Source organism: Epinephelus fuscoguttatus, linkage group LG13 (assembly GCF_011397635.1).
Source record: "Epinephelus fuscoguttatus linkage group LG13, E.fuscoguttatus.final_Chr_v1".
Taxonomy (NCBI): Eukaryota; Metazoa; Chordata; class Actinopteri; order Perciformes; family Serranidae; genus Epinephelus; species Epinephelus fuscoguttatus.
In genome coordinates, this window is record NC_064764.1 from 12,785,092 (window position 1) to 12,812,914 (window position 27,823).

The 27,823-nt window shown below is 40.4% G+C and overlaps 2 protein-coding genes across 3 annotated transcripts; both read left to right on the forward strand.

The window, feature by feature from the left end:
• Positions 1-12,905: 12,905 nt before the first annotated feature.
• cryba2b (crystallin, beta A2b) lies at positions 12,906-16,198 on the forward strand. The gene is made up of 5 exons (XM_049594950.1): positions 12,906-13,038; positions 13,978-14,165; positions 15,159-15,300; positions 15,418-15,560; positions 15,829-16,198. Exons 2-5 carry the CDS (start codon positions 14,008-14,010, stop codon positions 15,974-15,976), a joined length of 591 nt encoding a protein of 196 aa, XP_049450907.1. The 5' UTR covers positions 12,906-13,038; positions 13,978-14,007; the 3' UTR covers positions 15,977-16,198.
• A 4,566-nt stretch (positions 16,199-20,764) lies between these two features.
• fev (FEV transcription factor, ETS family member) lies at positions 20,765-27,269 on the forward strand. 2 transcript variants are annotated; one of them, XM_049595046.1, is made up of 3 exons: positions 20,765-20,825; positions 24,108-24,179; positions 25,656-27,269. In XM_049595046.1, the coding sequence occupies exon 3, from the start codon at positions 25,715-25,717 to the stop codon at positions 26,195-26,197; it is 483 nt and encodes a 160-aa protein (XP_049451003.1). In that variant the 5' UTR covers positions 20,765-20,825; positions 24,108-24,179; positions 25,656-25,714; the 3' UTR covers positions 26,198-27,269. The 2 variants fall into 2 exon arrangements, with proteins under 2 accessions (XP_049451003.1, XP_049451002.1); XM_049595045.1 differs by lacking the exon at positions 20,765-20,825 and adding an exon at positions 23,218-23,452.
• The last annotated feature ends 554 nt before the right edge of the window (positions 27,270-27,823 follow it).

Sequence of the window (27,823 nt, forward strand, 5' to 3'; positions counted from 1 at the left end):
TTTTGCGACTCCACTTGGGGACACATTTAAAGTTTTTGCAATTTTCCGGACTGACTGACCTTCATTTCTTAAAGTAATGATGGCCACTCATTTTTCTTTAGTTAGCTGATTGGTTCTTGCCATAATATGAATTTTAACAGTTGTCCAATAGGGCTGTCGGCTGTGTATTAACCTGACTTCTGCACAACACAACTGATGGTCCCAACCCCATTGATAAAGCAAGAAATTCCACTAATTAACCCTGATAAGGCACACCTGTGAAGTGGAAACCATTTCAGGTGACTACCTCTTGAAGCTCATGGAGAGAATGCCAAGAGTGTGCAAAGCAGTAATCAGAGCAAAGGGTGGCTATTTTGAAGAAACTAGAATATAAAACATGTTTTTAGTTATTTCACCTTTTTTTGTTAAGTACATAACTCCACATGTGTTCATTCATAGTTTTGATGCCTTCAGTGAGAATCTACAATGTAAATAGTCATGAAAATAAAGAAAACGCATTGAATGAGAAGGTGTGTCAAACTTTTGGCCTGTACTGTACTTGAATGTACATCAGTTAATAATTTGTTCTAATCTGTAGATACTGTATATTCAAATACTACATTAAAAGGTCTTATCAGCTGCCTTTTATACACACTGTAAGATATAGATTACGCAGGATTATCTCCATTGCTATGTGATGTACCAAGGTTTACAAAGTGCATTTCAAAACTTCAATGTAATCATGTTTAAAAACTCATCCCCTGCGTACTGATGAGACTGTGAATAATGTACCAGCAATCAATGTAGCATGAAATAAACTCAGTGGTTATTATAAAATGATTTTGCAGACTGTCTTCATTGAAGACTAATTTTAGTTAGTTTCTGTTTATCTGAACTTACCCTAATAAAAGCTGAAGACACTGTTTGCTGACTGATTTTATTAAATGAATATCAGAGCCACTGTGAATTATGAATGATAAAACCTCAATTTGATTTGACAGTGAGCCAGAACAGCATTCCAGTTTAAAGCAGTTGCTTCTAATCAAATAAGTAGGCCACAGAAATATCGTCAATGGGAGTCTTGAGTCTCACAAAACTTTTTCACGCGTGTGTGTAATCACTACAGGAGGCAAATATTTTTGAAACTAATATATTGATTAGTATAATTAGTTGGTTTTGATTTACAGTATATATCATGAAATATGGCAAATGTGTGCAAATAGTATCAAAATCAAGTAATTCTATGGAATTGTTGAACTTTTTATTGATTTACCAAAAGTGCATGTCTTGCTGGGTTGACTGTCTTTCCATATTCTGTGTCACGTTTCATTTACTTTCGCCTAACTTCTCTGTATTGTGTCTCTGACTTTGAGGCCTTGTGAGGGAGATGAAATAAGAATGGTCAAAACTGAAGCAACAGGGGCCGAGATATCCTAACTTATATCCCTCAGTTTGTAATGTCAGTCTTAAGCCAAACTTACAGCAAGATAACCCTGATGACATCATAGTAAGGAGAGATGACATAGGTCCTCCAGAGCAGCTAAAATTATACAACTGTTTTCACAAGCTGAGCAGCAGTTACTATGACCAGCAAAGTATCAACTAGAAGCAGTGGCACCCCCAGAAAATTTTCATAGGGGTGGCCATATGGGCCACCCCTATGAAAAATGATGGGGCACCAAAACCAAAAACCATAACTGAATTTTTGGAATTCATGTATGCTTTAATGTGTTATGTGTGTATGTTGCTCTTTAAATAGACTGGTTTGACTTTTTCTTAAGGAGACAAACATACATCTTTAATTTTACGGAGTACATTGATTGTCAGGAACAAAACATTTACTGGACACAAGCCTTACCAAATTACTGAAGACTCATGGGTACCCATTGAACCCATTTTTATACAGATATCTTGAGATGGGAGCTTAAGAGACCCCTTGAAAATGTTGTTCCCTCGCCAAAATTAAGCCTAACTTTGAAGCATAATTTCGCTTTAGGCTGTCTAATTTAACAAGATACCATTACCTTCATGCTAGCTTAAAAAAATGAGCGTCTTGAGGACAGAAATGTTGAGCTATTCTTTTCATCACAGAGAGGCAGCAATTCTGGGAGTGCCACTGACTACTCAGAGAGTGCAGATCTCAGCCTAGACCAAATGCCTTATCTTGCAATGTTACAAAAGTGAAAAATAATTTGTGTGTCCACCCTGTGATTCAGATCTCCTCCAAAATTCATCTTCCTTGGCCCACTTTCCATCAAGATTCATGAAAATTGGGCGAAAAGTTTTTCTGTAACCTGACAAACTGAACTAAAAACATATCCTTCTTGGGGGAGGTAATCAGAGTGGAAGACTGTCCCTTTAATTTCAAGACTGTAGTAAGTTTGCAACCAAGGAGGTCCAGCCCACAGAGCAGTAACAAGATCTCTGATTGGCTCGCTGTTAATGTTCATGTTGTGTGGAACAGGTTCTGTTGTCAGCTGGCTAATTAGAGCTCTTTATATTAGCGTTGTCTTTTAATTACCCATAGATTTTAGTGCTGTTGATTTATAGATTCAGTCATACTGAATTAACTGACTATTAAATCACCTGAAAATATCCATGACTTTCTTATTCAGAAGCTTTTCAGACAAAGAAAAAAACAGACAAAAGAAAGAAAGAATGTTGAACCAACTCCAAAAACTTTCAATTGAACGTTATTAATTCAAGTCTTGACTCTCTGGTTTCCTGTTTGGGGAGAGTAGACTATGTATGTGTTTGGCTACATCAATGTTGCCTCGTGTCTCAGAGTGGATTTTCTCCTTTAGTGGCAGTTTGAACCTCGAGCATTCTCTCTCCACAACACCTGCAAGATTCACAGCGAGCTTTTCTACCAAAGCTGTCAGGCAAGGTGAGCCACCCAACTGCAGAAAGTCATTTGCAAAGCATATGACATGGAAATGATGCCCAAACGGGCACTGAATGGGACAAATGGAGTCGACAGGTAGCTACGTTACAATGCGCCTTTTTACAGACCAACGCAGGCACAAAGGTCAGACACGTTGCCTGGCACAGAGGAGGCGGAGGGAGGGCGATTTGGATGGAGGAGAAGGGTTGGTAAGAATAATGCATTTAGTGTGTGTGTGTGTGTGTGTGTGTGTGTGACACACGCATACACACACAAACACCCCTCCCCCTTTATGTCAATATTGGATCAGAGCAACGCACCGTGCAACAGGTGTCTGCGCCCTGAGGATCCTCTGTCGATTTCATCCATGAGGGGTGGGGAGAGAGAGAGAGAGAGAGAGAGAGAGAGAGAGAGAGAGAGAGAGAGAACATGTAGAGGTATAAAAGGTGTATACCTGTCACACACAGCACACATCCAGTGCGTGTAAAAGGTGAGCCAAACCTGACCAAGCTTGTGCACATTGGCACTTGCTCTGCTTCTCCTAAAGGTAGGCTGTGAGGTCTCTCATTGGTTTCTTATTTCCTTCAGAGCATATACTCATACAAATGTGTATACTTGCTTGGTGTTCTAACTTCTCCAAATCTTCCTCCAAAGGTTACCCAACAGCAGCGAAGCCAGCTGTTAACGCGCACACTACCTCCTTCCTCTCTCTGGATCATCGACACACTGTGATCGTTGTTGTGACTTTTTCATGTCCGTATTTGCTTCACGTTGAGCCTCACGTACAATACCTGAAGATGAAGTTTTGTTCGTTCGGCTCGCGTTATGCAGGTACGGGTTGGCAACTGGAAAAGGCACAAACTGTGTTCTATCGTCACGAGAGCATAACTGCTGTTAACACTGTCAAGCCTCAGTTGAAGATTGTTTTTGGTTAGGTTGTTTTAAAAGGTTGTTTTAATGTGGTTCAAGAGTGCCAGATGGGTGTGTGAGTCAAGTGAGTCAAATTGTAGCAATGAAAGTCTTGAAAATCCACCAGTATTGTATATTTCTAAGAAATACATCAACCATAAAGTCAGGACTACTGCTCTGTCTAAGAGGCCTTGATAAGAAGAGAGTCTCACTAACTGAAGCGCCAGGTGTGTGGCACATTTCACTGAGCAGAATGCCTTATTTGCATACAGCTGGAACAGGCAATGCTCTACAGAAAGCCATGTCAGCCTTGGACAACAGGTTCCTCTGACTACTGGAGACAATCATTTATCCACAGGTGAACTGTATGAACTCCTAGAAAAGTAACTTATATAAAGTTTACTTGTTGGATAGGTGACTGTGTTGAGCAAAGAAAGTGTTATCAGTGGTTTTAAAGTTCCAGTTTAAAATATTTTCTTGTTTTTACTTGAAATGTGAAAGACAGATTATGACTCACAGCCTCACATTACTCCATATGTTCATGTAAAACCTGCTTGCTTTGAACACACACACCTGTCTCTACTGTCTCTGTCACTACTGATAAAGCTGTAACTGAAACTGGCAAAACGTCCAACTGATGGTCATTAACTGTTTGTTTTCTAGCCAGCGGTTGTTCTCTCTCCCTTATGTGCCTGCGGCTGATATCATATTGTATGTGCTGAGAAGGCTGACATTTACAACGAAAGGGACGATTAGCTCCGTATCTCCCTTTGGGGCTTTTTTTATAATCATTTTCCCATTGGCACATTCATGTTGACAGCATGTTTTTTCCACCGGGGGCCTATTCATTACTGTCCATCTCTTACGTCATGAACTGAGGCTGCAGGCGAGCACCAGGGAGCAGAGAGATGGGCTTAATGGGAGGTTATGTTAATCATTGACTAAACATTAACCACACACACCAGACATCTGATATGGGCCATCTGTCATGTGGATGCTCTAATACAGCATTCAGCCATCATTCATCATATTATTGCTCCCTATGTTTAAGAGTGCATCGTCCTGTCAGTGCTTTAGTGTGTCATTTAAAGATACACTGGTGTTTCTTTTATTTTATCCAGCTCTCTGATGAGGAGGCAAAGTGAATGTTGTGGATTTCAGACAATAAATTCATGAAGCCAGTATTGCAGCTATATTATTCCACCTTTTGCAGTCCCAGTATAAACTGATAAATTCATTTGAAAGCAGCACAGTCACTCACAGTGCCAAAACATATTGTACACAGAGATTACAATCCCTGACCAACTTAATTTATGACTAAATGTTCCTTAAATTGGCTGCTTAATCAATTTATATGAAAAAGTATAGTCACCACTGAAGATTAGGTTCAAACACAAGTCGCGTTTGATCCGTGCAGCCAAGAACGACGAGTTAAACAACACCATGCTCAGTTTTCTGTGCTTGAAAATGATAAATCACCAATATCTACCTTGTCTGAAAATCAACCGCATTATGTTGTACGCCTATAAGAAGTTTTAAGAGGCATTTGTATCTCTTTGTGACTGTATATGTCTCACAGTACAGCATGTCTGTCAGTGCTTAAGCAGATGTTTGAAATACAAATCTTTAATACGTTTGGTTCCCCACATTCTCCCCTTAACGCTGTTTTTGTTTCCTGAGGAAATCCCCATCACGTTTTATTATCTCACAAAACACCTCATTTAGGTATCATCACCTTATAGACATTATATGAAAGCCCGCCCAACGTGTCATTCTTTACCTGAAAGTCTATTTGCCTCTGCTCTAAGCTCTAGTCAATATTTGCTTAAAGCCAGAGGAAGGGAAAGCTTACACTCCTCAGTATCCTGGTTACCTTGCCCCGATTTAAACAGACTGTCCCAACTGGTCCTGCTGCTGCTGCTGCTGCTGCTGTTACACCCTTCCTACCAGCTCCAGGAGCTGTATTAGCAAGCACATAATTTGTTCAGGATTCAACGTGGAGGCTTAGACAGCTGCTTCTGAACAAATGAAAGAGTCTGAATGTATATTTAGTGGGAGTTGATCCCAATTTGAAGCCGTTTGGATCAGCATCAGATGCTGTATTGTAGTCAGATGTCTTTTGTCATCTTTAAAATATGTCTGACAATTAACTTCTCTCAGTGTGAGTTTTGAAAGCAACATGAGAAAGAAAAGTTAAGAAAAGATGCTGCATACTCTACATCAAACCTGCAAGAATATCATGTAGCAGTGCTTATACTGGTGACAGTCATTTTTCTGTACGTAACACTGAACATTGAAAAGCTTTTTGTTATACTCTCATTTCCTTAGGACACACAATAGGAAAGTAACAGGCAATAGCTCAGTCCATAGTGACTTGGGTTGGGAACCGGACCAAAATATAGAGCGTGGACTGGTAGCTGGAGAGGTACCAGTTCACCTCCTGGGCACCGCCGAGGTGCCCTTAAGCCAGGCACCGCTCTGACATCTCTCCAGTGCATGTATAGGTCCTGTTTGTGCATGTGTGTGTTCGGACCCGTGTGTAATTGACAACAGAGTGAAATATATATATATATATATATATATATATATATATATAGCAACCCTCTTGCTGTGAGGCGAGAGTGCTAACCACCACACCACAGAGCCCCCCTATATATATATATATATATATATATATATATATATATATATATATATTGCCGGTTCGATCCCGGCTTCCTCCCACAGTCCAAAGACATGCAGATTGGGGACTAGGTTAATTGATAACTCTAAATTGTCCGTAGGTGTGAATGTGAGCGTGAATGGTTGTTCGTCTCTATGTGTCAGCCCTGCGATAGTCTGGCAACCTGTCCAGGGTGTATCCTGCCTCTCGCCCGATGTCAGCTGGGATACGCTCCAGCCCCCCCGCGACCCTCAAGAGGATGAAGCGGTTAGAAGATGAATGAATGAATGAATGAATATATATATAAATACATTTAATTAGGGGTGTTACAGTGGGGGCAAAAGTGGGACTGATTGCTCAGGGTCCCATTAGGAGAGGGGTCCCTCAAAAGCCTAGAATTAAATGATTGTTTTTTTATTATTATTTTTATTTCTAAGTAATAAGTGCCATAACTAAATTAAAATCGGTAATAAATTGGTTAAAAGACTATTTAATTGGTTAAAAAGAAAATAGTGGAAGCACTCTAAGGGCCCCTCCGACCTCTTAAAGGTGAGGTGCAAAGTGGTTCAGTCCGTCCCAGCATGAGAAGTTGTCTCTAAATGCAGTTAGAGCCAAGTGAGTGACTGCTTATGCTGCTGGAGCACAACAACACAAACGATCATGTCTTTCACCAAGAAAGGGAAATTTGATTCCAAGGGAAAAAAGAAAAGAAAGAAAGGAAAGGGAAGTAAAGCAAACTGACTTTGTGAGAAAAAAAAGGTGTGTTAGAGAAACATGGATCAAGAGAGGAGGGGCAGGGGGCCCACAGAGACTGTTTATGTATAGTGCCCAGAATTTGGTACTACATCCCTGAATTTAATAGTTATCCATACCTTACCTTTTTGGGTTGGTTTAACACATTTCATATTAATTTACTTTGTATGTTTCCACCTGCTTGGTCAGCTAAATGTGAGCACAGAAATGAGGAACACACAGATGATATTAATATATTCTGATAAAAAAGATGTTTTAAGCATTTTATTTTAGGTGCTATTTGTTAATTAATTAACATTGTCATTTTGTTTATGGATATTATCATTCTACTACTGTGAAATGTCTTTCTGTCCTGGAGGAGTGATCCCTTCTCTGCTGCTCCTCCTCAGGCTTTTTCTTCATTATAGAGTTTTGTATGAATCTAAATCAAAGGTACAATGACAGAGGGGGCTTAATGTAAAGAGCCCTCTCAGAATAAATAAAATTGACTCGACTGCCAGGAAACCCCAGCGCACACCTTCTCTTATTTCAAGCCTCGTGCTGCCCCAGCTGTGACCCTATAAACTCTGCCACACTGTATCAGCACCATTAAGACCACTGTTTGTATCTGTACAGCAGGAACATGATTACATTTGTGGTGCCTGCCTGCCAAACTGTTTGCTGCTATCTGTAAGTGGTAGAGCGTGCTACCCAGAGGCTGTGTGTGTGTGTGTGTGTGTGTGTGTGTGTGTGTGTGTGTGTGTGTGTGTGTGTGTGTGTGTGTGCTGCCTGTAGGCTGTGTGCTGTTTCCTCTGACAGTTACCGATAATAAAGAGTCATGCAAATGCCCGAGGCCTGGTCCCTCTCCTGGTCGGTGACTTCTTACCTTTGCTCTTTGACTTTCTGATGGTACTGACTGTAGTGTGCTCTGGTGATGATGATGATGATGATGATGATGATGATGATAAAAGTAATAATCTTCATTATTGCAATTTCAAAAAAAAATATCCCAATGAATAAATGTGATGTTCTATAAAATGCAGAAACAAAATTAAGAGCATCTTGTTTAAATAACTTTTAATAACCACGACAACAAGCATTTTTTTTTTTTTAGTTTCGAGAAAGGAAGTCGATATAAAGTAGCAAATGTGAATGGCAAAGTTTCTTGCTCTTGACTGTCTATCTCAAGCAAAAATAGCCTCCCTTGTGTATGTCCTGTCTGCTTGTACACCTGACTGCCAACTGATTATGTGTGCCTGTCATCACAATTCAATACTGATTGTCTTTCTGTGTACCTCAACAGTCATAAATCATTAACACTAGCTCAGAAAACAATATCATAATCTACATAGAATTTCTCTATGTTTTCCCTGCAGGTAAACCCAGCTGCCTGGGTGTCCACGTAGAGATCAGTGAGGACAAGCGGAGGAGGTACAAGCAGATGTCCTGCTTGCATCACTCTTACCTGGATTAGTCTCCACGGTAACCTTCCACCTGAAGGAGGGCATTTATTCAGTGCAATCTGTGTGTGTGTGTCTGTGTGAGTGAGTGTGTGTAAGTATATGTGTGTGTTACAGTGCAGATACATAAACAGTGACGTGTGTGTGTCAGTGTTTGTGTGCTTGCATGCAAACACATTTGTGATGTGTGCAGGTGCATTCACTGACTATTCAAATAGTTTGGACTCACACTGACCCAGAAAACAAAATCTTTCCCAGCAGTGTTAACACAATTTCTGCTCTGCAACCTCTCTATTCATGTACAAAAAATGATTTTAAGTTAGTTAAATGTTAAGCGATATATTTCTGATGTTACTTGGTGTAGAAAGACAATAAGCACAAATAGATTGGGAGGTGAGACAGCTGTTGGGCAACAGCAAAAAAATATATATGTTCATAAGATGCAGCCGTCATTTGACTCTCAAACTGAGTGTAGATAGTGAAAAAATACGAAAAGGCTTGAAGGACAAAGAACTTCAGACTTGGCACACAGTGAGCAAATGAGAACATCCCAAGGATCAATGATCAAAGCTGGTCTAAACAACATTCAGAGCATTATTATAGCAGCAAACAACTATTAGCTATGTAAAGATATAGTAGAGTAATGGCATCCTGAGTGGAGAGAGTCATGCTACCTCTGTGTGTGTTGTAATCTAGGCTTCTCTGTTCTTTATTCTGGTAGCCGGTCCGACCGTGCACGCTTGTTAGTCCATGTGAGTCCCTGCGTGTATCCCACTCGCATTATTTTTTCCCCAAGTGTGTTCCAACTAACCCAAAACAAGCTCAGGGGAAAAAAGCACCCCTCGGGCTAGCTAATTGTGGCCTTATCACTGATAACGCCATCCTGACACATGGTGGTGGGACGGCACAACCTGGTCTCATTCCGAAGTTGACGAATACTGGCGCTTGGGCAATGACATCTGGTGTCAGACATTGACAAAAAAAAAGGCTGTCCTTTCATGTCAGCACGATACGCAGCCTGTCGCCATTATTGTGTAACAGTACCTGGCGGCGTCTAGGGGAAATGCGGCCTGACTTAAATTAAGGGGGTGAAAAGTCTGACCTTGGAGGCCAGTGTTCGCTTCCTGTATGATTGTAAAGCCAAATCTAATTTTTTTTCCAAACCTAACCAAATGCTTTTGTTGCCTAAAGCTATTTTGAAATAGCATGCAACCTGTGCCTTTCTTGTGGAAAAAGGAAGTGTATTTTGAGAACATATAATGCATCTAACATGCTGAAGTTGACACGGCATCCCAGAACGTTAACAACAGATGCACCCAGGGTTCCTTGCACATCATATGTCAACGCTGAAAGTCCAGAACCACCATATGTGACGAGGTTGGAGTGAGAATGTGTTGGACAGCATTGTTGCAAAAGTGTAGTGCCCACCCATGCGGTTCTCCCCCGTTAACACCGATACGTCTGTCAGCACTGTTGCCATTGTTAGAACTGTTTGTGCTGCCGTTAACTGGTAGCTGGTGGCTCGGTCATCTCCATGTTGAGGGCTGTGTGCAAACAACCTTTGAATCATAATTATACTCTAAATGTCTATACAGCTCCTTTAATAATGGTTTATTATTACCTTTGAATTCAAGAATAAATCATGATTGAATAGTGTTTACACCATACTGGGTGCACCTGGTAAGGTAAGATGATCTGATGTTCTGTGCAGCACAAGCAGATAATGGATCCCAGTACATGGCTACTTGGCACACCATTAACAAGCCGCCACCCACTGTTGTTTGCCTTTGACCGCCTCAGTCAGATGTATTAATGACCTTTAACGTGTTGCATACATAAACCAATCTGGGTGTAGAAAAAGATAAATGACCTTTTTCTGGTAGATCCATGTCTGCTACAAATGTTTTCCTCACCATGTTATCTTGCAGTTCCTCAATGATATGAAACAAGGGACCAGTAGATATGTCATGTGACCAGGGAGAAGAAATGAATGGGTTTTTTTTATAGTAAGATAAGGATTCAAAGTAGAACTGTACCTGCTCTGTACAGGACTACATTGTCCCTGACACATGCAAATACCCCCAGCTGTATTTAACAGGGAAATGAGCGGTGTATGTGTGTGTCTGGTACATGAGTGTAAGGATCTGGTGTGTTGAAAGACTTTTGTATGCGTGCTACTACCTGAACTACTTAGTGTGTCTACATACATAAAAATGTGTGTGTGTACATGTTTGTGGGTGGATGCATGTTGCACCCAAATACATAGACACACACACACACACACACACACACACACACACACACGACATCTGTGTCTATATAATCCTGCCCTTTCACCTGCCCATCACCTGCTCTGGGGGCAAGCCCCTGGTGACACACAAGGACACACACAAAGAGACACACATGTAGAGACAAGAACAATGAATGGGTTAACTGGAGACAATGAGAAAGCTGTTCATACAAGTAAACAGCTCACACATGCCCACAGGTGGACAACACACACACACACGCAAAGTCCTAACCAAACTAGCCAGGTCCTTTACTATGTAGCCGCTCCATCTCAGTCCTTTGTGAGCTCTTGTTAATAATTGCTGTGCTGGCTGAAGCCTGACTGTTAAATCAGCAGTGTATTAACATATTAATGTTTTTACCATGATAGTAGAGTTTACCTTTATTTTAAACAGAGTGGACCAGTTTTAAAGGTCTCTGCCAACCTGAATGTAATTTTCTTCTTTGCCACTAGATGTCACCAATGATGAAGGAAAATACATCTCTAAAATCCTTATGCTTGACCCAAAGCTTTGAATAGTGTTTTTACATTGGTGTATTAAAATGAAGGAACTTAAAAAATGAAATAACAGTGTGAGGATATAATAAATGCGCATTTACTCTAAAAGGGAAAGCTTGAAATTCAAAGTGCACTGTGGTCCAAAACTGATGGTTTACCATGTTGAGTCTGTGAACATCAGACTACCGTTCATGTTTCTTTTTGTTTGTTTCCTGACATCATACAAAATACATTTAAGGAAAAATAAATGTGTATTTTATGGACAGGCTTTACACAAGATGAAAAGAAAGCAGTGCTAATAAATAAATAAGCACGCAGAAGACGTGACTGTCAGAAGGTTTTCAGTTTTTGAAACTGTAAAAATGAAGGCAAATCTATAATGTAGAAATGGTAGCCTCAACTCAAAAATTCAGAACACAGCACCGGAACCAGGTTTCGCTCCTAATTTAAATCACAGGTCTATAAATATGATGACGCTCTACAATATTCAATTTATGAATGCTGCTCATGTTTTCTGAGGGTTTAAAGGATGTCACTATTTGAAATACATGAGACTCATTCAGAAATTTTGATAATATACCTGTGATTTATATGGTTAAAATGTCATTGGACATTTAATATGGAAATTAAGCTGAAGAAAAAAGCTCATTTTTTAGAGAGAGGGATAAAAATGTGAACACCCAGGAAGTGTCTTGTGATGTGTTGTATTCCAGTACTAGATATGTTCTCTTGCCCTACTAAAGAAAAGAATCAAAAAACAAAAAACTTTCCCTACTAAGCCTCAATTTTATTTGTCAGCACTTATATTTAAAACCTCACAATTGTTTTCCCAGACAGCTTACTATTTCTTGTGTCTTCTTCTCCTGTGTAGCTGGAACTGTAGGCTAACAAAGCTACATTGCACACCAAAGAGCATATCCTCTAGCATACTCCCACCCATGTGAGCCCTATGATATTGTGTAGCATACTGTATATTTGAGGGTGTGATGTTCCTTGTTTCTATTGCTGAAGTAATATATTTCAAAGCCGTAAATGTGAGTATGCAAATGAATATAGGCTAGTCTCCCATCAGTCCTACATTGTAGCTTTTACTACAGCAGTTCATGCAGTAGACCATTTCCAGATCAGCCAGTGGAAAACAGGGAGATGAGGATGCCCTCCAGATGAAATTGGCACTTGTTCTCATCCCTGTGTGACATACCTTGGGCCCGTTCCCCACCTCTAGCTTAGGATCCAGTTTACCTTCAGCAGAGAGGGAGCAAAAGAGGGAGAGAGTGTGAGAGGGGATCAGCTCCCAGAATGTGTCTATTATCCTGCCACACCAATCAAACTGTTGTGTCAGTGCGTTGCCATTGTATAGCTCTGGGTCCGTTTGCCTCTGACCGTGGCTGCCATATTGATGACTAAGTTAGTTTGGGGCTCTGAGGACAATGGTGCTCTGGAGCCTCCACAAAGCGCGAGGCTAATGCGCCCCTTTCAGCTGGCCCGCTCAGCTGCTGAGTGTGCAAGGCTGCTGGGCAAATGGAGTGGCGCACGTCCAGGGGGCCCGGCCCTATAAAAACGCAGGCGAGGGTCTCTCCCCCGACATTGATTATACTGGATCTGTCCCACCTCAGTACTGTCTGTAAGTATATCAACACACTGCCTCAGACTCAGCTAAGAAACTGCAATCAGGGGACAGCTATGTGTACTGGGGTGGAGCCCGACAGCCACCAAGATGCTGCCCATATTGATAGATAGACAGCTGTGGATGCACTTTAAATGAGACTTGATTTGCTAAAATTAAAAACATGGAAGCCTCCTAACTGCTGCTTTTCGGGTGAAATGGTTTATACCTCAGCAACCCTTTAAACAGGGAAAGCTGGCAAGATGATGCCTTACTGGTGTGCTTGTGTTTGACCTGTAAATATCATACAAAAATTTTTTTAAAACCAGTAATGTGCTAATTTTTTCTCTAATTATATTTCTTTTAGCAAGTCTTAATAGAAATTCTGTGACTAGACTACTAGAGTCAACTGGAGACAGCATGCATGCTTTTAAGCTGTCTCTTACAGATGTGTGGTTTGCTGTTGTGGCATTTGCTTTATGTAACTGTACACAGTACAATTTATATGCAGGAGACATGTCTGTGGTTCTTGATTAAATCTCCTCAGTGGGAACAGAAACAAATCTCCGCTGTGGAGAAATGGAAAATGATGAATGTGTGGAATTTTTCACTTCTTGTGACACCTTTGGAAAGTGAAGTAACAGACATTTCTTTCTAGAGTAAAGGTGCATTCATTATCTCTAAATAGAAAGGCAATGGTGTAACTTTTTGTAAACTGAATCAACATTCACTCTCATACAAAAGTAATTAGTTGCTTTAGATAACGGCTAGCTTTAGCCTATTGGGTTAAAAGCCTGATTTCTTGCTTAGTTGTACATAAGATGAGGACAAGCTCTCTTGAAGCATTTGTTACTCATTCCTGTTCTTGCTAACACTATACCAACTTACAAAGTGCAGGTCTTGTTGTGATTCTAGTCCATCTATTAACACTTTTTTAAACCCTCCACCTTTTTTCAGAGAGTAACCCCCAAGGGAGAAGCAGCAGCCATGAACACTCAACAGATGGAGCAGATGGGCCAGTTCAAGATCACAGTCTGGGAGGAGGAGAACTTCCAGGGAAAGCGCTGTGAGTTCATGCTGGAGTGCCAGAACATCATGGAGAGGGGCTTCAACAAGATCCGCTCCATCAAGGTTGAGAATGGACCGTAAGTCCAATTTTTGATACTCTTTTCCACCTGCTCTCTCCATCGATCTAGTTCTATGTTTTCTATGTATCATCACCCCTCTTTCACTTCTTGACCTCTACTGGATTTCTCTTCTGTCATCTGTGTGCATCATGATAATATAAGATTAATTTTTACCATGTTTGAGCATATTTAAGTCTTTAAGATAAGGGCCGGTTTTAGTAAATGATTTGCTAGAATTTGGTTTAAATTGTACCTAGCTGCACACATAGTGAAGAGTGATATTGAGAGTGAGTTTAATATTCACAGTGTGTTGGTCTGTAGTCTCAAATATTAAATAATTTCTGCTTAAAAAACCTGCAATTTTTGCTCCATAACAATATCTAATAGAATAACATTATTTACTTATCTTGCTATTCTAATTTTATCTGCTTGAAAAGGTCTGATTAAAGCACACGCGACTCAAACACTGACTCTACTCAACAAGTAGAAAAGGCAGAATAACAAAAAACATAAATGACAGCCTACGGTATTATTGCATTGCTACTTGGCATGTATCGTCTGCATGTGTGTGCGCATGCAGCCAAGTGTATCCCTGTTGTGATATGAGTTGGCTGTGTGCAGCTGCCGGCTGTGAGCCAGAATGGCTGACTGACTGACTGGCCATCAGATAAAAAAAGCCCTGGGTGCAGCAGCAGCAGCAGCGGCAGCAGTATTTAATGTTTGCTTTGTGCTCTCAGCGACAAAAGAAGCTGCATGTTGTTTGTACTCCAGGCCATTCTTTGGGCGTTGGACTCTATTGTTTAAGGAAAATGACAGTTTCAGTGCCGTTACACTAAAACTACTATGCATTAATGGATTTGTTAATATTCCATGTTAGATTTCTATTAAGCATTTGCTTTCTTTCCAGATATTTTATGTGTAGTCTGCCTTGTTAACATTATTTCTATTCTTTTCCCTTCCTTTTCTCTTTTCCTCTCTCATCTGTCCCCATCTCATCTTTCTGATGCCTAGTTGGGTGGGTTATGAGTACCCAGAGTTCCAGGGACAGCAGTTTATTCTGGAGAAGGGAGATTACCCTCGTTATGAGGCCTGGAGTGGAAACAGCAGCTACAGAACCGAGCACATGCTTTCCTTCAGACCCATCAAGTGCGCTGTGAGTGACCACATCCTTCCATTCATCTTTTTTTTTTTTTTTTAAATCTCTTTTTACTAGTCGGCTTCTTACAACTGCTATACCTGGCTCACTTCCCTGGTCCACCTCTCTCTGCAGAACCACAGTGACAGCAAGGTGACCCTGTACGAGTGTGAGGACTTCCAGGGCCGTAAGTTCGAGATGTGCGATGACTACCCCTCCCTACAGGCCATGGGCTGGTGCAGCAAGGAGGTGCCTTCTATCAAAGTCAACTCGGGAGCGTAAGTTTTACATTTTCATCTTGGTTTATTGATGTCTGTATCTGCCTGTGTTTACCTTTTGCAGCATCCAATCACTACTCATAGCTTTGGTCATTTGGAAACATTCTGGCATGAAGCTTAAAACAACAAACAGCTTTTATATAAAATCTGTTTTGGACAGGATCCCTCACCTGTAAACAGCGCTGTAATTTCACTGAACTGAACTTTGTTGAACTGATATATCATATTCTGTGATCTGTCCTTGACTCACCCCTGTCTCTCCCTGCAGCTGGGTTGCCTACCAGTTCCCTGGTTACCGTGGCTACCAGTACATCCTGGAGAGAGACAGACACCAAGGCGAGTACAGAAACTACAATGAGTACAGCACCCAGGCTCACACCAACCAGGTGCAGTCCATTCGTAGGATCCAGCACTAAGCCTTCTTTCTGCCTGCCTGACCCAACCTGGAAAAAAAAAACTCTTCCTGAACCCCTTCCTCACCTTGAACCCCCGGACAGACCGCTGTCACAGAACAGTAGATGGACAAACTCTTTCTATCACTCTGTGGCTCTGCATGTATGGATATCTAAGTATCTACTTCTTCTACCATGCTAAAGCATGTTCTTGAAATAGGAAATAAAGGCTTTTCTTCAAAACTAGAGGCTGTTTGTCGGTATTCCTTTTTCTTTTTACAATGAATATGATCACCATAATTAAATGAATCAAAACCCGATTGGCTGCATTGAGCTGTCAATCATTTTGCACCATTGTTATGATGGTCATAGCACAGGTGCACAAGCTTTGCAGAATCAGAGCCCCTTATTCTCTTCTAGCTTCATAGAGCAGGCTGTTATCAGAGATAGTTTTTGCTTTGTATTTATTTAAAGGACATATTTAGCCTTTTAGTGAGAATACATGGACAGATTTGATTCAAAGCTCACTGTTAGGCTTCAGGATGTGTAACATTGTTCTTGTCAGACTGTATTCTTATTTCCAATAAACAAGAGCACGAGATCGCATTTGTTTCTATTATTTGTTCTTCAACTGTTGTAATCACAGTTTGCCAAAATGGCCAGTAAAGCGAGGAGCTGTAAGAAAAAAAGTAAAGGATAATCTGGTTGGCCATTATGAACCCATGCACTGTCTGTGTATTTGCCAATTAACTACTAATACAAACACACATTTAAGAAAAAGATTTTATTTGAATCATCCTCTGAAAATAGACTGAATTCAGGTTCTCTTGCTCTTGCTTGCTTTGCCTACTTGATACAGCAAAGGTACTTAGGAGTCTTGCCAACCAGGACCAAGCCCAACATAGAAGGACAATAGTATTACTGTAAATACCTCACTGGGCTGACAAAGATGTAACCACTCCAGCTTCCCCATGGTATTGGCACACGCGCAGACGTCCTTATTTAAACTGTTTCATTAGTCTGCAATTCAAAAGAGGTCAGCAGAGGTCCTTTGGCAGACAAATGCCAAATACCTAATGATTTTAGTCATTGATGAAAGGTAGAGTCCTGAACCCTGTTTGAATCTCTGACCTATCAGATTACTGTTTTGACCTCAGACCAACTGTAAAGGCTTATTACGTCCAATAAAGACACAAAAAATGTTGAAAGCTGTGCAGCATAAACCACCGACCTGACTCTGACTCATATTCATGATGAAACCCATTAATTTATGTCCCCAGTCTTTATACAGTAAAAGCTGTATTGCCACTTACTATTGTTGCCGACCTGTGAAAATCATGTATGTCTAAAACATCAGCTTACTAAACAGGTCTGTGCTGACCTTTGTGACAATGCATTTGTGAGATAGCCCTTTTTTAAATCTATGTATAAGAATTTAAACCCATTAAAGGTGCAATGTGAGAGACATGGGAGAATTTTTTCGTTAAAAAACTGAACTAACATTATCAACAAAATGTGAAAAAAAGTGTTGATGTTATGTCACAGGTGTCCATGTACTGATTTTCAAAGATTTTGACTGAAATTAACCATGCTAACCAGCTAGCCGTGGCCCATCCTGTCTTGTCATACCTCTTGTGTACCTCAAGAGGTGATAGTGGGTCACTGTAGCATCCGGTCTGCCCTAAATCCATCATAAGAGGACAAAGAAGTCAAGTCCCAGGAGTGTAAAACTGTAAAACTGGACAGTGCAGGTTGTGCTGTTGCGCTGGGGTCCATAAGGCCCGTTTCCACTGAAGAAGTTCCTGGTACTATTTGGGGGGCAGGAACCACTACAGGAACGTCCTCTCGCTCGGCCCTCTCAACCGCCATGTCTCCACTGAGAGAGCGGAGTAGGAGGAAGGTTCCTGTAAAGTTACGGGCTCTGGATGTGACGTAATCGTTGCGCGACCATTTACCGGGGCGACATAGGGACGCCGTTAGCTGATAGCCCTTAGCGGTGTTTGCAATAACTCACTAAATGGCCCATGAAAAAAAAATAAATTCCAGCGGATGTCTTAGTTACAACATGATTGAGCTAACTGGAGTAGTTTCATGTCGTATCCAACAACAGGAGGCTTCTAACAGATGACGTCCTGATGTTAGCCTGCTGTTAGCTGTCCCTGTCAGCGGCAGCCACTGATGCTTTCTAGACATCGTCATTTCCCAAAACTGAATAAATACCACACATAGCAACACAAAACTGCTTTGCTAGCTCAATCATGTTGTAACTAAGATATCCGCTGGAAAGAATATTTTTTTCACAGGCCATTTAGTGAGTTTTTTTTACATGGCGGAGGAAGCTATATGAACGAGCTAATCCTCGTCTGCTGAGTTTTAAAAATGCCGGCTATTTTGTTGCTTTCTGTTGACATCACATCCCTCCTTGAGTATATCCAATCAGCACCAAGTAATCCCCAAGCCCCAGCCAGGAGTCTTTCGGGGCCGTTCTGAGTACCTACCCCGAGGCAGGGACTTGTTTAGCCCCCGTAAAAGTTCTGGAACTCTGTCCTTTGGGGGTGGTTCCTGCGGTGGAGACACGCACCAACGGCCCCGGTATGTTTGTTCATATTGTTGAATGTCACGTCTCTATTTGATCATGTGATGAGATGATCTGATACAGTGGCTAGTTTGGATGTAAAATCTGTTAGGACAGACAAGGTGAGAACATCTGCAAGCCGAGTGAGCAGTCATGCCTTTTAAACATGACAGCTGCAGTAAGAAAAGATGAGAGAAATGAACAGCAGGTGAAGGTAACAAAGCTCCCTTAAGATTCCTGTGATTTTTTATAAACAGTCACTAGCGCATGTATGTGTGAATGCCTATATGGTGCATGCATGTGTGTGCTTCACAGCTAGTAAAGAACGTGTACTTGGGCCTGCCATATTAGCGTGCACTTTGTAAGAACCTTATGCCACTGTGAAGTCCATTATTATTTTTTTGTTTTGAGATACCTGTGATCTTTCCCAACATATAGTTCAGTTATCCTTTTATGTCCTCAATTTCATCTTCCAAAACTGACATTCTGACATGCAGACAATCAGACGTCCAAGGATACTGGTGTTGTTAGTTTTGGCCACTACAATGTGGTATAGGGCTACAGCCAAGCCAAGCTAGTTAGGCTAAGCTAGCTTCCAGGCTTAGGGCCCATGGACATGGTGCGTTTTAGCGCCTTCATATCCATTGTTGTCAATGTAGACATGTGTGCTCAAACACAAGAGCTATGCCTCTGCAATGTGCAAGCTTTCCAAGCACTTTTTTTTCAAGTTGCAATGGATGTGCTCTGAGATAAACAGAGATCAACTTTTGTAACGCAGCAGCGTGCACCGCATGTCATGTGACAAGGAACAACCAATCACATCTAGCAAATATCTTTTCCTTCTTCCATAAATGTCAGGTCATGGCAACTGTGGAGAAGAGATTAATCATTTTAGTGCAGGTCTACCCAGACCTTCACATCTGTCCCACAGACAATATTTTCGGCCTAAACAATGCCTGGAAGATAATCAGCTCTGCGCTCAGAATTTCTGGTAAGTAGGCTATGCTGGTTGCTTAGCAACCTCAGGTGCACTCTTAATGTTGGCACACAGTAGGTACAATAGTACCACCCAGTGCCCAACCTCGTGTTTTCCAGGTGGTTAAAGACACGACGTGTATGGGCCCTTACCATCCGTCACTTGTTCAAGTTCCTAAAGTTAAATTGTTTTCTCAATCCAGGCATCGGTCAAAGCTGGATCATCTGAGGTCCAACACCTGAATCCACAAATACAAATTCCAAAATACCAAATCTGTCGTTTAGGCAAAGACTCTAGAAAAGCAGAGAGACACATGATGCACAGACAGTGCAACCAATGAAGACAAGGGTTTCTATGTGGCTGTTTTCTTGCTTTTATGGTCTTACTAAAACTGCAACAAGATAGTTATTTTGACCAGCTCTCAAAGTTCAACACTTAATTAGTAGTCGACTTATAGGTGAAATGCTGCCCCACATTAGTTTGGAGAAGGTAGGCAAGTACTACACATTGCACCTTTAAGTGTATCTGAAAAAATCACCAAATTCTGATATTAAATGGTTTGATTGACAGAGTTAATGATCAAAATATTACAACCTCTATTTAGTACATTGATTAGTTTAACCTAAGTGAAAACCATTAAAAATACTTTATCAATCCAAAGGGGGAAATTGGAAGATTATCCCTAACCTTTATTGATGTCCTTGCTGTAACAAAGGTGGTGATGTAGACATAGTAGAGAGAAGCAGGCCAGTCAGGTAAAGACTTTAAAGCTGCAATGACTTAAACCTGACACCAGAACGTATCCCAAAATCATCTTAACAGTGTATACACCAGACTTATGTCATTTCTGACATAAACTCCAATTTACACACACACACACACACACACGCAAAAAGACAAAAAACCTGGTTCATATATTTTGATGATTTATTTCTCCACTACAACCTTTCACACAACTACCTTTTAAAACTCTGTTAGCTTAGCATTTGTTTGTTTATTGTAATGTGGCACCATCATGTTTATCTTAAAGTCACCCGCCGGGATCCTGGAGTGTGTTTACCTCCACACACACCCCTCCTGTCAGTCCAGGACGTGGGATTCCGTGTTACACGCCCACGAACCTGCACCGGCTCACCGTCCCACACCCAACAAAACAGGATCTTTTAATAAATGTGTAACCATGCACACACACCTTTCTCAAATATACATTCCTCTGCAGACTGATTAAAGCAGCTGCACTGTGACTTATAGAGGAGTGACACCTGAGCAGCGCACCAAGCTACAAACTCTGGTCCTCTGGCTGCACAGTTCAGATCCCCAAGGTAAGTTTGAGGCTTTACAGAGGAACTTTGCATTGATTCTTAATGACAGCTGTTAGTCAGTGACGGTGTTATGATTGATTTATTTACTGAAATGAATTACAGAAGTTTTTATGATTGGAGAAATGTTTTAAACAGGCAAAACAATGCTATTTGGCCTTTATGTTTATGTCTATCTTGTCACAAAATGACTTCAGGGGCCACTGTGGGGTCCGAATGACACACTCTTTAAACAAGGAGTAAGGTTTTTAATTGGATTATTTGCAGAATTACATGTTTTTAATTCATAATGCTTCAGTTTTACTTGCAGACTACTAAAGGATAGCTACCATCAGATGCCGAGTTCACTCTTTTTGACATAAATTCTCAACCATATAGCCAGGATCAATAAGTAGCAACACAATGACATGATGCTTGATGTTTTTACATATTTGTCTTTTCTCTCTGTCAGTGGATTTCTTGCCTTCTTTACTGACTGGAGGTTACCCATCTTTTTGTCTACCACTGCCTCAGTGGATACAGTCTAGCTTTCGAGGCTTGTTTTAAGTTGCCTGCGACTCGTACATGGACACAGGCAGCTAAAGCAAGTCTGGGACGCCAAAGACACACCTACAAAGCCCAGCCCTGAGGAACTCCTGAGAATGGAAAATCCAGGTTTTGGTCCAGGAGGAAGGGATACAGGAAATATGCTATTTGCTAATAAATTTTGCATTGCTTTAAGATTTTCTCCCCTTTGTCTCAGGGGGAAAGCCCTGAAGTCATATGTTGAGACAAATTCTGCAAAGGTCTTTATAGTCTGATGCAATCTGTTTTACAAAACCTGATGATGTGAACAGGGACTTACAGGTACAAACTATGCAGTTAAAAAGAAAAAGTCCTACAAGTAGCCTACGGTATACTCAACATACGGCGTGTTTGCATTTGTGCTTTCCAGAGAGCAAACACTAAAAAAGATTATGAGTGATTAGCCGACAGTTTACTTTCAGTTCAGTCAACACACAGGGCCAGATATGCAAAGTATGCTTTGAATTAAAGTTTAAAGTGATGATTTTCTGTTGGGTTACTGTATTGTAACTTTATTTCAAGGTATTATTTGTGGTTTAAAGTTTGAGGTTTTCACGTTTATTTGACAGATTTTCTTAGTCTCTTCTGAAACTTGAAACAATGATATATGATAATTTCAGGGGAAGGGCATGAATATTTAATCTGACAGAGAGTGAATTGGGAGCCCTGCAGTAGCACAGATTAACCTGTCTGGCTTTTAATATCATGACACATATATTGCATTTTTGACAGGACAAACCAGATGCAAAACCATGCAAGATTGTGGCAGAAGATGCATGTGTCAGTGTCAGTGTCAGAGTGTTTTCATATTCTCTTTTTAGATGTTTCTTAAATGATTTTTCTGGCCTGATTGCCTTGATTAGATTACTTCCAGTGGTGTTATAGACAAGGAGACACAAATGTGATACATTTACATGGCACATATCTTAAAACAGTATCCTCCAGGATACCACTTCCTTTTATGGACAAACATTTATCATGCTAGGGGTTTTTTTCCCACTCATAAATGCCATGAATTCACTGTTTAACTTGATATTTGTCGCTGTTTGATGCCCCAAAGTGCTTCACAGCAGAGAAATACACTTTAGATTCTAACAATAAAGCCTTGAACACTATTAGAGATTGTGTGTTGGACTCATGTGTGAAATAAATCAATTTCTAACAATGTTTCAAATGCTGTATGTGTTTGTAATGTCAACATTATTTGCACCTAAATTAAATGTTCGTTGAACTGTTTTACCTATCTGTGTGACCTAAAATTCTAAACTATAACCACAGTTTCAGAGGGTGTGTATGCACTTTGGTAACACCTGATAGAAAGTGACAGCTATGCTCAGCCTGTTTCTGGTCAGGGCAATAAAGGCCATGAAGCTTCACACAGTTCACTGCCTCCAGAAAACACAAGAATTAGAAAAATAAAAGCGGACATGATAACGTCAGCGGGCACCAGAAGCCATGGTTTTAACATTACAACCTCATTACCCCCAGATTGAGGCTATATAACCTTAAACCCACAAACAGAAGGCTAGGGGGATGAAATGTCCTTGCTTGCTCGTGCGCACTGAGGCGTGCCTTTCAAGGTAAATATTCTTTTCCCAACATGAAATAGGCCTTTGTTGTTTGGCGAGAGGTAAAGAGGCGGAAAAGTGAGGAGGATCTGAACTGGTTTCCATGTCAAACACTTCAATTCACCATAGAAACTCAGATCTTAACGCGGAAACTTTATTAAACTGTGATGGTGGATTGATAAGGGCCGAATTTCTATCGGCCTCTTTTTATTGTGGGCACCAGGCGGGCTGACAGAGGTAAATTGCTCTTTTAATTAAAGCAATGCACCAGGGGAAATTGCTGTCTGAATATTGTCTCAGAGATGGGGGCCAGTGACAGTTGCCTGGAAACTTCAATCTGTCCACCCGCATTTATTCCAGATCACAGTTATGAGATAAAGTTTAATAAAAATCTTTTTCCTCCGCCACCAACGAAATGAAATCCAACCCATTCTGAACAACTGAACACAATGAGACAGGACTGCGGAGGAAACCTCATGTTCAACATGTATCTCTCAGGTTCGTCATTTTGGCCCGTTAAGAATTATAGAAATAGCCGCTTATAATTCTTTAAATTCTGCCGGGTGTCGGTGTCCCGATGGCGGTGATGCTCCGTCTCCAGGGCACAGCATTGTTCAGCCTTTTCAATCTGAAAGCCCGTCTGCTCTTTTGTCGGAAATCGGAAATCCTTTTTCCTGGACGCGTTTCCTGGCTTCTAGGAGAGGAGACCGCAAAGACGACACGCTTCTTGCATTAGACTGCGACTGGACCAGGACACAATTAGGATTTTGATCATTTTTACCTTTTGTGGAGATTTTGACATTTTGAACATCTTATTTTAGTTTGAATCCAACGCACCGGTCTGATCAGATTTACAGCATCTTTTAACATTTTTATAACAGCTGCTCTTTAAAAAAATACTTTCCTCTCAAAACAGATGATGCGAATTGAAGATTATTTTATTTCATTCACCCTGTTGAAGTGAATTTGGTCTTGCTTGTTAAAAAAATATGATATCATTTCTAGAAAATTGTGGATCCTGCAAAGCAATATTATGAAAGTATCCTAAATGTCTTCCTAATATGGATCATTTATAGATGATATGAAATCGTTACCAGGCCCGCGCGTTGGCAGGATGCTGATGATGCTGACAGTGTTTCTGCTTTGATTTCAGATCCAACAGAAAATCTGTTGAAAGAAAGCAAAGGAACATCCTGGGGTCCAATAAACACAGGAGTACAGAAAGGTAAGAGGATGAAACCGACGGCCTGTCGGGACACACAGAGGGCGCAGGTAGCTTATTATGATATGACAGAAGTCTTTGAATACTCCAACACAATATTTGACAATATTGACGGTGAAATATTAAAAAATAATATTGATGATGAATGATATTAAAAATATTAACCACAGAAGAAATGCCTCAGAGGCAGACGTGTTTTTTTGGCTATAGCCTAGTAACAAACTGACTTAAAAATAATTCAAGGAAACAATAAATCAAAATAATATGATAAAAATGTCATAATTATTATAGCAGGATTGAAATGAGTTAAAAGCTAATTTCTTTTGTGTTTCTGCAGCAGTTTTAATTGGTATAGAATCGATAAAACATCACAGCCTAATTTCTAAATTCATTTTTCTCAATGTACAGCTATATTATGCTTTACGGTCACAGATCATATAGAATTTGATTTTAATTAATGACGTTATTCTTGTCACCCTATAACCAAAATATAAATAGTCTCAAAATATAAAATTATAAATGGTCTCATCCATGGCTCAAAGCTGAATCACAGAGTCATAGTAATGCTATATATAATAAACTTAATAAGATAATAACAGATAAAATAATAACAAATTAAAAAAGAACAAATAAGAACATAGAAATAAATACATAAATCTGCACAATCTACCTGCAGTCCGTCCACAGCTTGTTGTCACTGATTTAATTACACTGTGATGGAGAGTTAATAGACTTAAACGCACATTAACACATCACAAAACCAGATGCAGAGGGCAAAATAAAGCATTTTTGGCGTTTTTAAATAGAAAAATGGCAATTTTACACATGTAAATTACATGTACAGTGACACCTAATAGCACTTACATTATTTAAAATGTTGTATTAATATGTTAAAGAATCTCATGTTTAAAAATACATTTGGATGATATCGTTTAAATATTAGGATATAAATAAAATAAAGATCAGGATAGCACTCCAGTTTGAATTATTCATTATATTGCCACACGGATCTTTTGGGCAAGACGCCCTCCTTTAGCGTGTTTTCTTGCAATGTCACAAACAATGTACACATGTGGTGTTAATTATAGGTGACCACCAACACAACTATCTAAGGGAAAATGCTCAAGATGCGTTGCGATTTTATGAACGATAAAAAGAGTAATGTTTGCTCTAAATATGAACTGTGCAGTTTTAATTCAAAGCATATAAAATGTCTCTAAATGTGAATCTTTTCCTCATTGTCTGATATTTGCCTTGAAAGAGCAGTGCTATAGCTATCACATTTTGCCTCTGAAATTTTATTTATTGACTGACATATTATTATTTGATGAAAGAGATAAAAGGCCAGCTGTTAAATTCTCCCACCATGTGGTTTTCATGTTGATTCACAAAATATTTCTGGCGATGTTTCACTGATTTATCAGTTTAATTTATTTCTTATCTTTAATATCAAATCACTGGTGGTTGTCTCCTCTACAGGCAGTGGGCAGATCCAGCTGTGGCAGTTCCTGCTGGAGCTCCTCTCTGACAGCACCAACATGTCTTGCATCGCCTGGGAGGGCACCAACGGTGAGTTCAAGCTCATCGACCCGGACGAGGTGGCTCGGCGCTGGGGGGAGCGCAAAAGCAAACCCAACATGAACTACGACAAGCTGAGCCGGGCGCTGCGCTACTACTACGACAAAAACATCATGACCAAAGTCCACGGCAAGCGGTATGCCTACAAGTTTGATTTCCACGGCTTGGCGCAGGTGTGCCAGCCGTCCACAACGGAGCAGGCCATCTACAAGTTTCAGGGTAACTTCTCCCCGATACCTTTCTCCGGGATTTCCAAACTGAACCTCGTGGCTCCCGGCGTGGGGCCGTCGAGTTTCTCCTATTGGCCCGGTTCCCCTCCGACGGCTCTGTATCACAGCCACAACCTCCAGCCGCCGGGGCCATTTGGCACCGTGTCCCCGTCCCACATCAGCTGTGTCAACAACATCAACAGTCTAACTAACATCAATAACCATTACAACTGACTCTTAATGCATCTTTAGACAACCTGGAGACGTATAGACACCGCGGGTAACACAGCAACGAACGAAGGGAGGTGACAAAGAGCACCGAAAGGTCGGGTTTGGTCATTTGCAGGTGAAAATATTGAATTAATTTGAGTAGAAATAAATATTTTTAGACATAGACACGATTATTTCAACAGCACAGGCTAAATTTAAATGCGTTATTATGGAGCTGCGGTCATGTAGATGCTGCTGAGACGACGGTTATATGTAAGAAAGACATCTTAAAACGTGTACATTGACAAACAAAATAATTTACCCCTTTTAACCTTTGAACCACGACATGTATTCACGAGCGAATTATTAAATCCATTTAGGGCCGCCTATCAAATTACGCACAGCGGTTTGAACTTTTACGCACGGCGTTTCAACCACTATTTTAGCTAGATATTAAGTCCCACAGACTCACAATATGGAATTTGTTAATTTCAGCCACAATTTGTGAAATTAAATCTGCTATTTTCCAAAAGATTCCGGTTTCCCAAATGAGCAATGTACAGAAAAATATAAAAATAAGATAATTAAAAACAAATTGTCTGTTTTATACCTAAGCGTTCTCATCCTTTTCTGTTCCTTTGCTGTACCTCATCCTCCTTCCTTGAGTTCTGTGGTTGTTTTTACATACAGGTGGATGTATTGGCATCAATTTGGGAGCGAATCACCTCTTATTATTGGACTTTTGGCGCCATCTCGTGGTTGTAGAGTTGCCTAATGCCTGTTGGACGTTTGATTTCCTTTTACTAAAACAGTCACCTGAAATATATTGTCACTTTAATCACTGTTTGCTTACAAATCAGATTACGCAAAACCACGCCCATATAGGAAAATCAAACTTGCAATAAAAATAAAACCAGTACAGAAGTACAGGGTGTACAGGCTCTAATGTGAGTAGTAAGAGAAACTGTGAATTCATGACCACCTCTGTAAATACTGTAGTGTAGAGACAGGCTCAGGCTAACGCTGCTTTTTAGTGATTTTGGAGTGAATAACATTGCATTCATTGACACAGCTTATTATTCTAGCTAAAACCAATACCAATAAAAAAGAGTTAAATAAAAATGCACTGTTATAAATAAATGTCTTTGTCAGTATGTGTTTGAATCATGTGTTGGTTGTACTTTCTTTCAGTCTTAACGACAGTGTGTGCCACATTACCATGCATGCACAGTCTACATGTGCTTTCACAGTTCCTGCTGTCTCAAGTTTTTTCATAAAATGTGTTTTTTAAAATGGGTTTCTACTCATAATGCATTCTTTTGATTGGTAATAAATGACCAGCTGCTGCTGATGATGATGGAAAGTACATGACAAGATGAGAAACCACAGACATGTTCACGCATGGTGGACAGCAGTATGCAGTGTTGCTGTATAATTCTGCCATCAGCAAGCAGTCATCCATTTAACATTTATTATCTTTGATATGAAAGGTCCACTGACACACAGATGCCATGCACATGTGGCTTAATTTTGATGATCAGGATACTTGACATAGATGCATTGGCACTGCAGTAGAAAGCAATATGCTACAACTGGAGTTAGTTAATGCAACAGAGAAAAAAAAATCCAAAGCAGCTGTAATATGTTTAA

Bases quoted from the DNA above. Each gene is read 5' to 3' on its own strand.
- fev (XM_049595045.1), top strand. From the start codon at position 23,404: ATGAGACAGGACTGCGGAGGAAACCTCATGTTCAACATGTATCTCTCA. The intron at 23,453-24,107 runs GTTCGTCATTTT...CTTTGATTTCAG, and splicing joins GTTCAACATGTATCTCTCAG to ATCCAACAGAAAATCTGTTG. The intron at 24,180-25,655 runs GTAAGAGGATGA...TCTCCTCTACAG, and splicing joins AAACACAGGAGTACAGAAAG to GCAGTGGGCAGATCCAGCTG.
- cryba2b (XM_049594950.1), top strand. From the start codon at position 14,008: ATGAACACTCAACAGATGGAGCAGATGGGCCAGTTCAAGATCACAGTC. The intron at 14,166-15,158 runs GTAAGTCCAATT...TCTGATGCCTAG, and splicing joins ATCAAGGTTGAGAATGGACC to TTGGGTGGGTTATGAGTACC. The intron at 15,561-15,828 runs GTAAGTTTTACA...CTCTCCCTGCAG, and splicing joins ATCAAAGTCAACTCGGGAGC to CTGGGTTGCCTACCAGTTCC.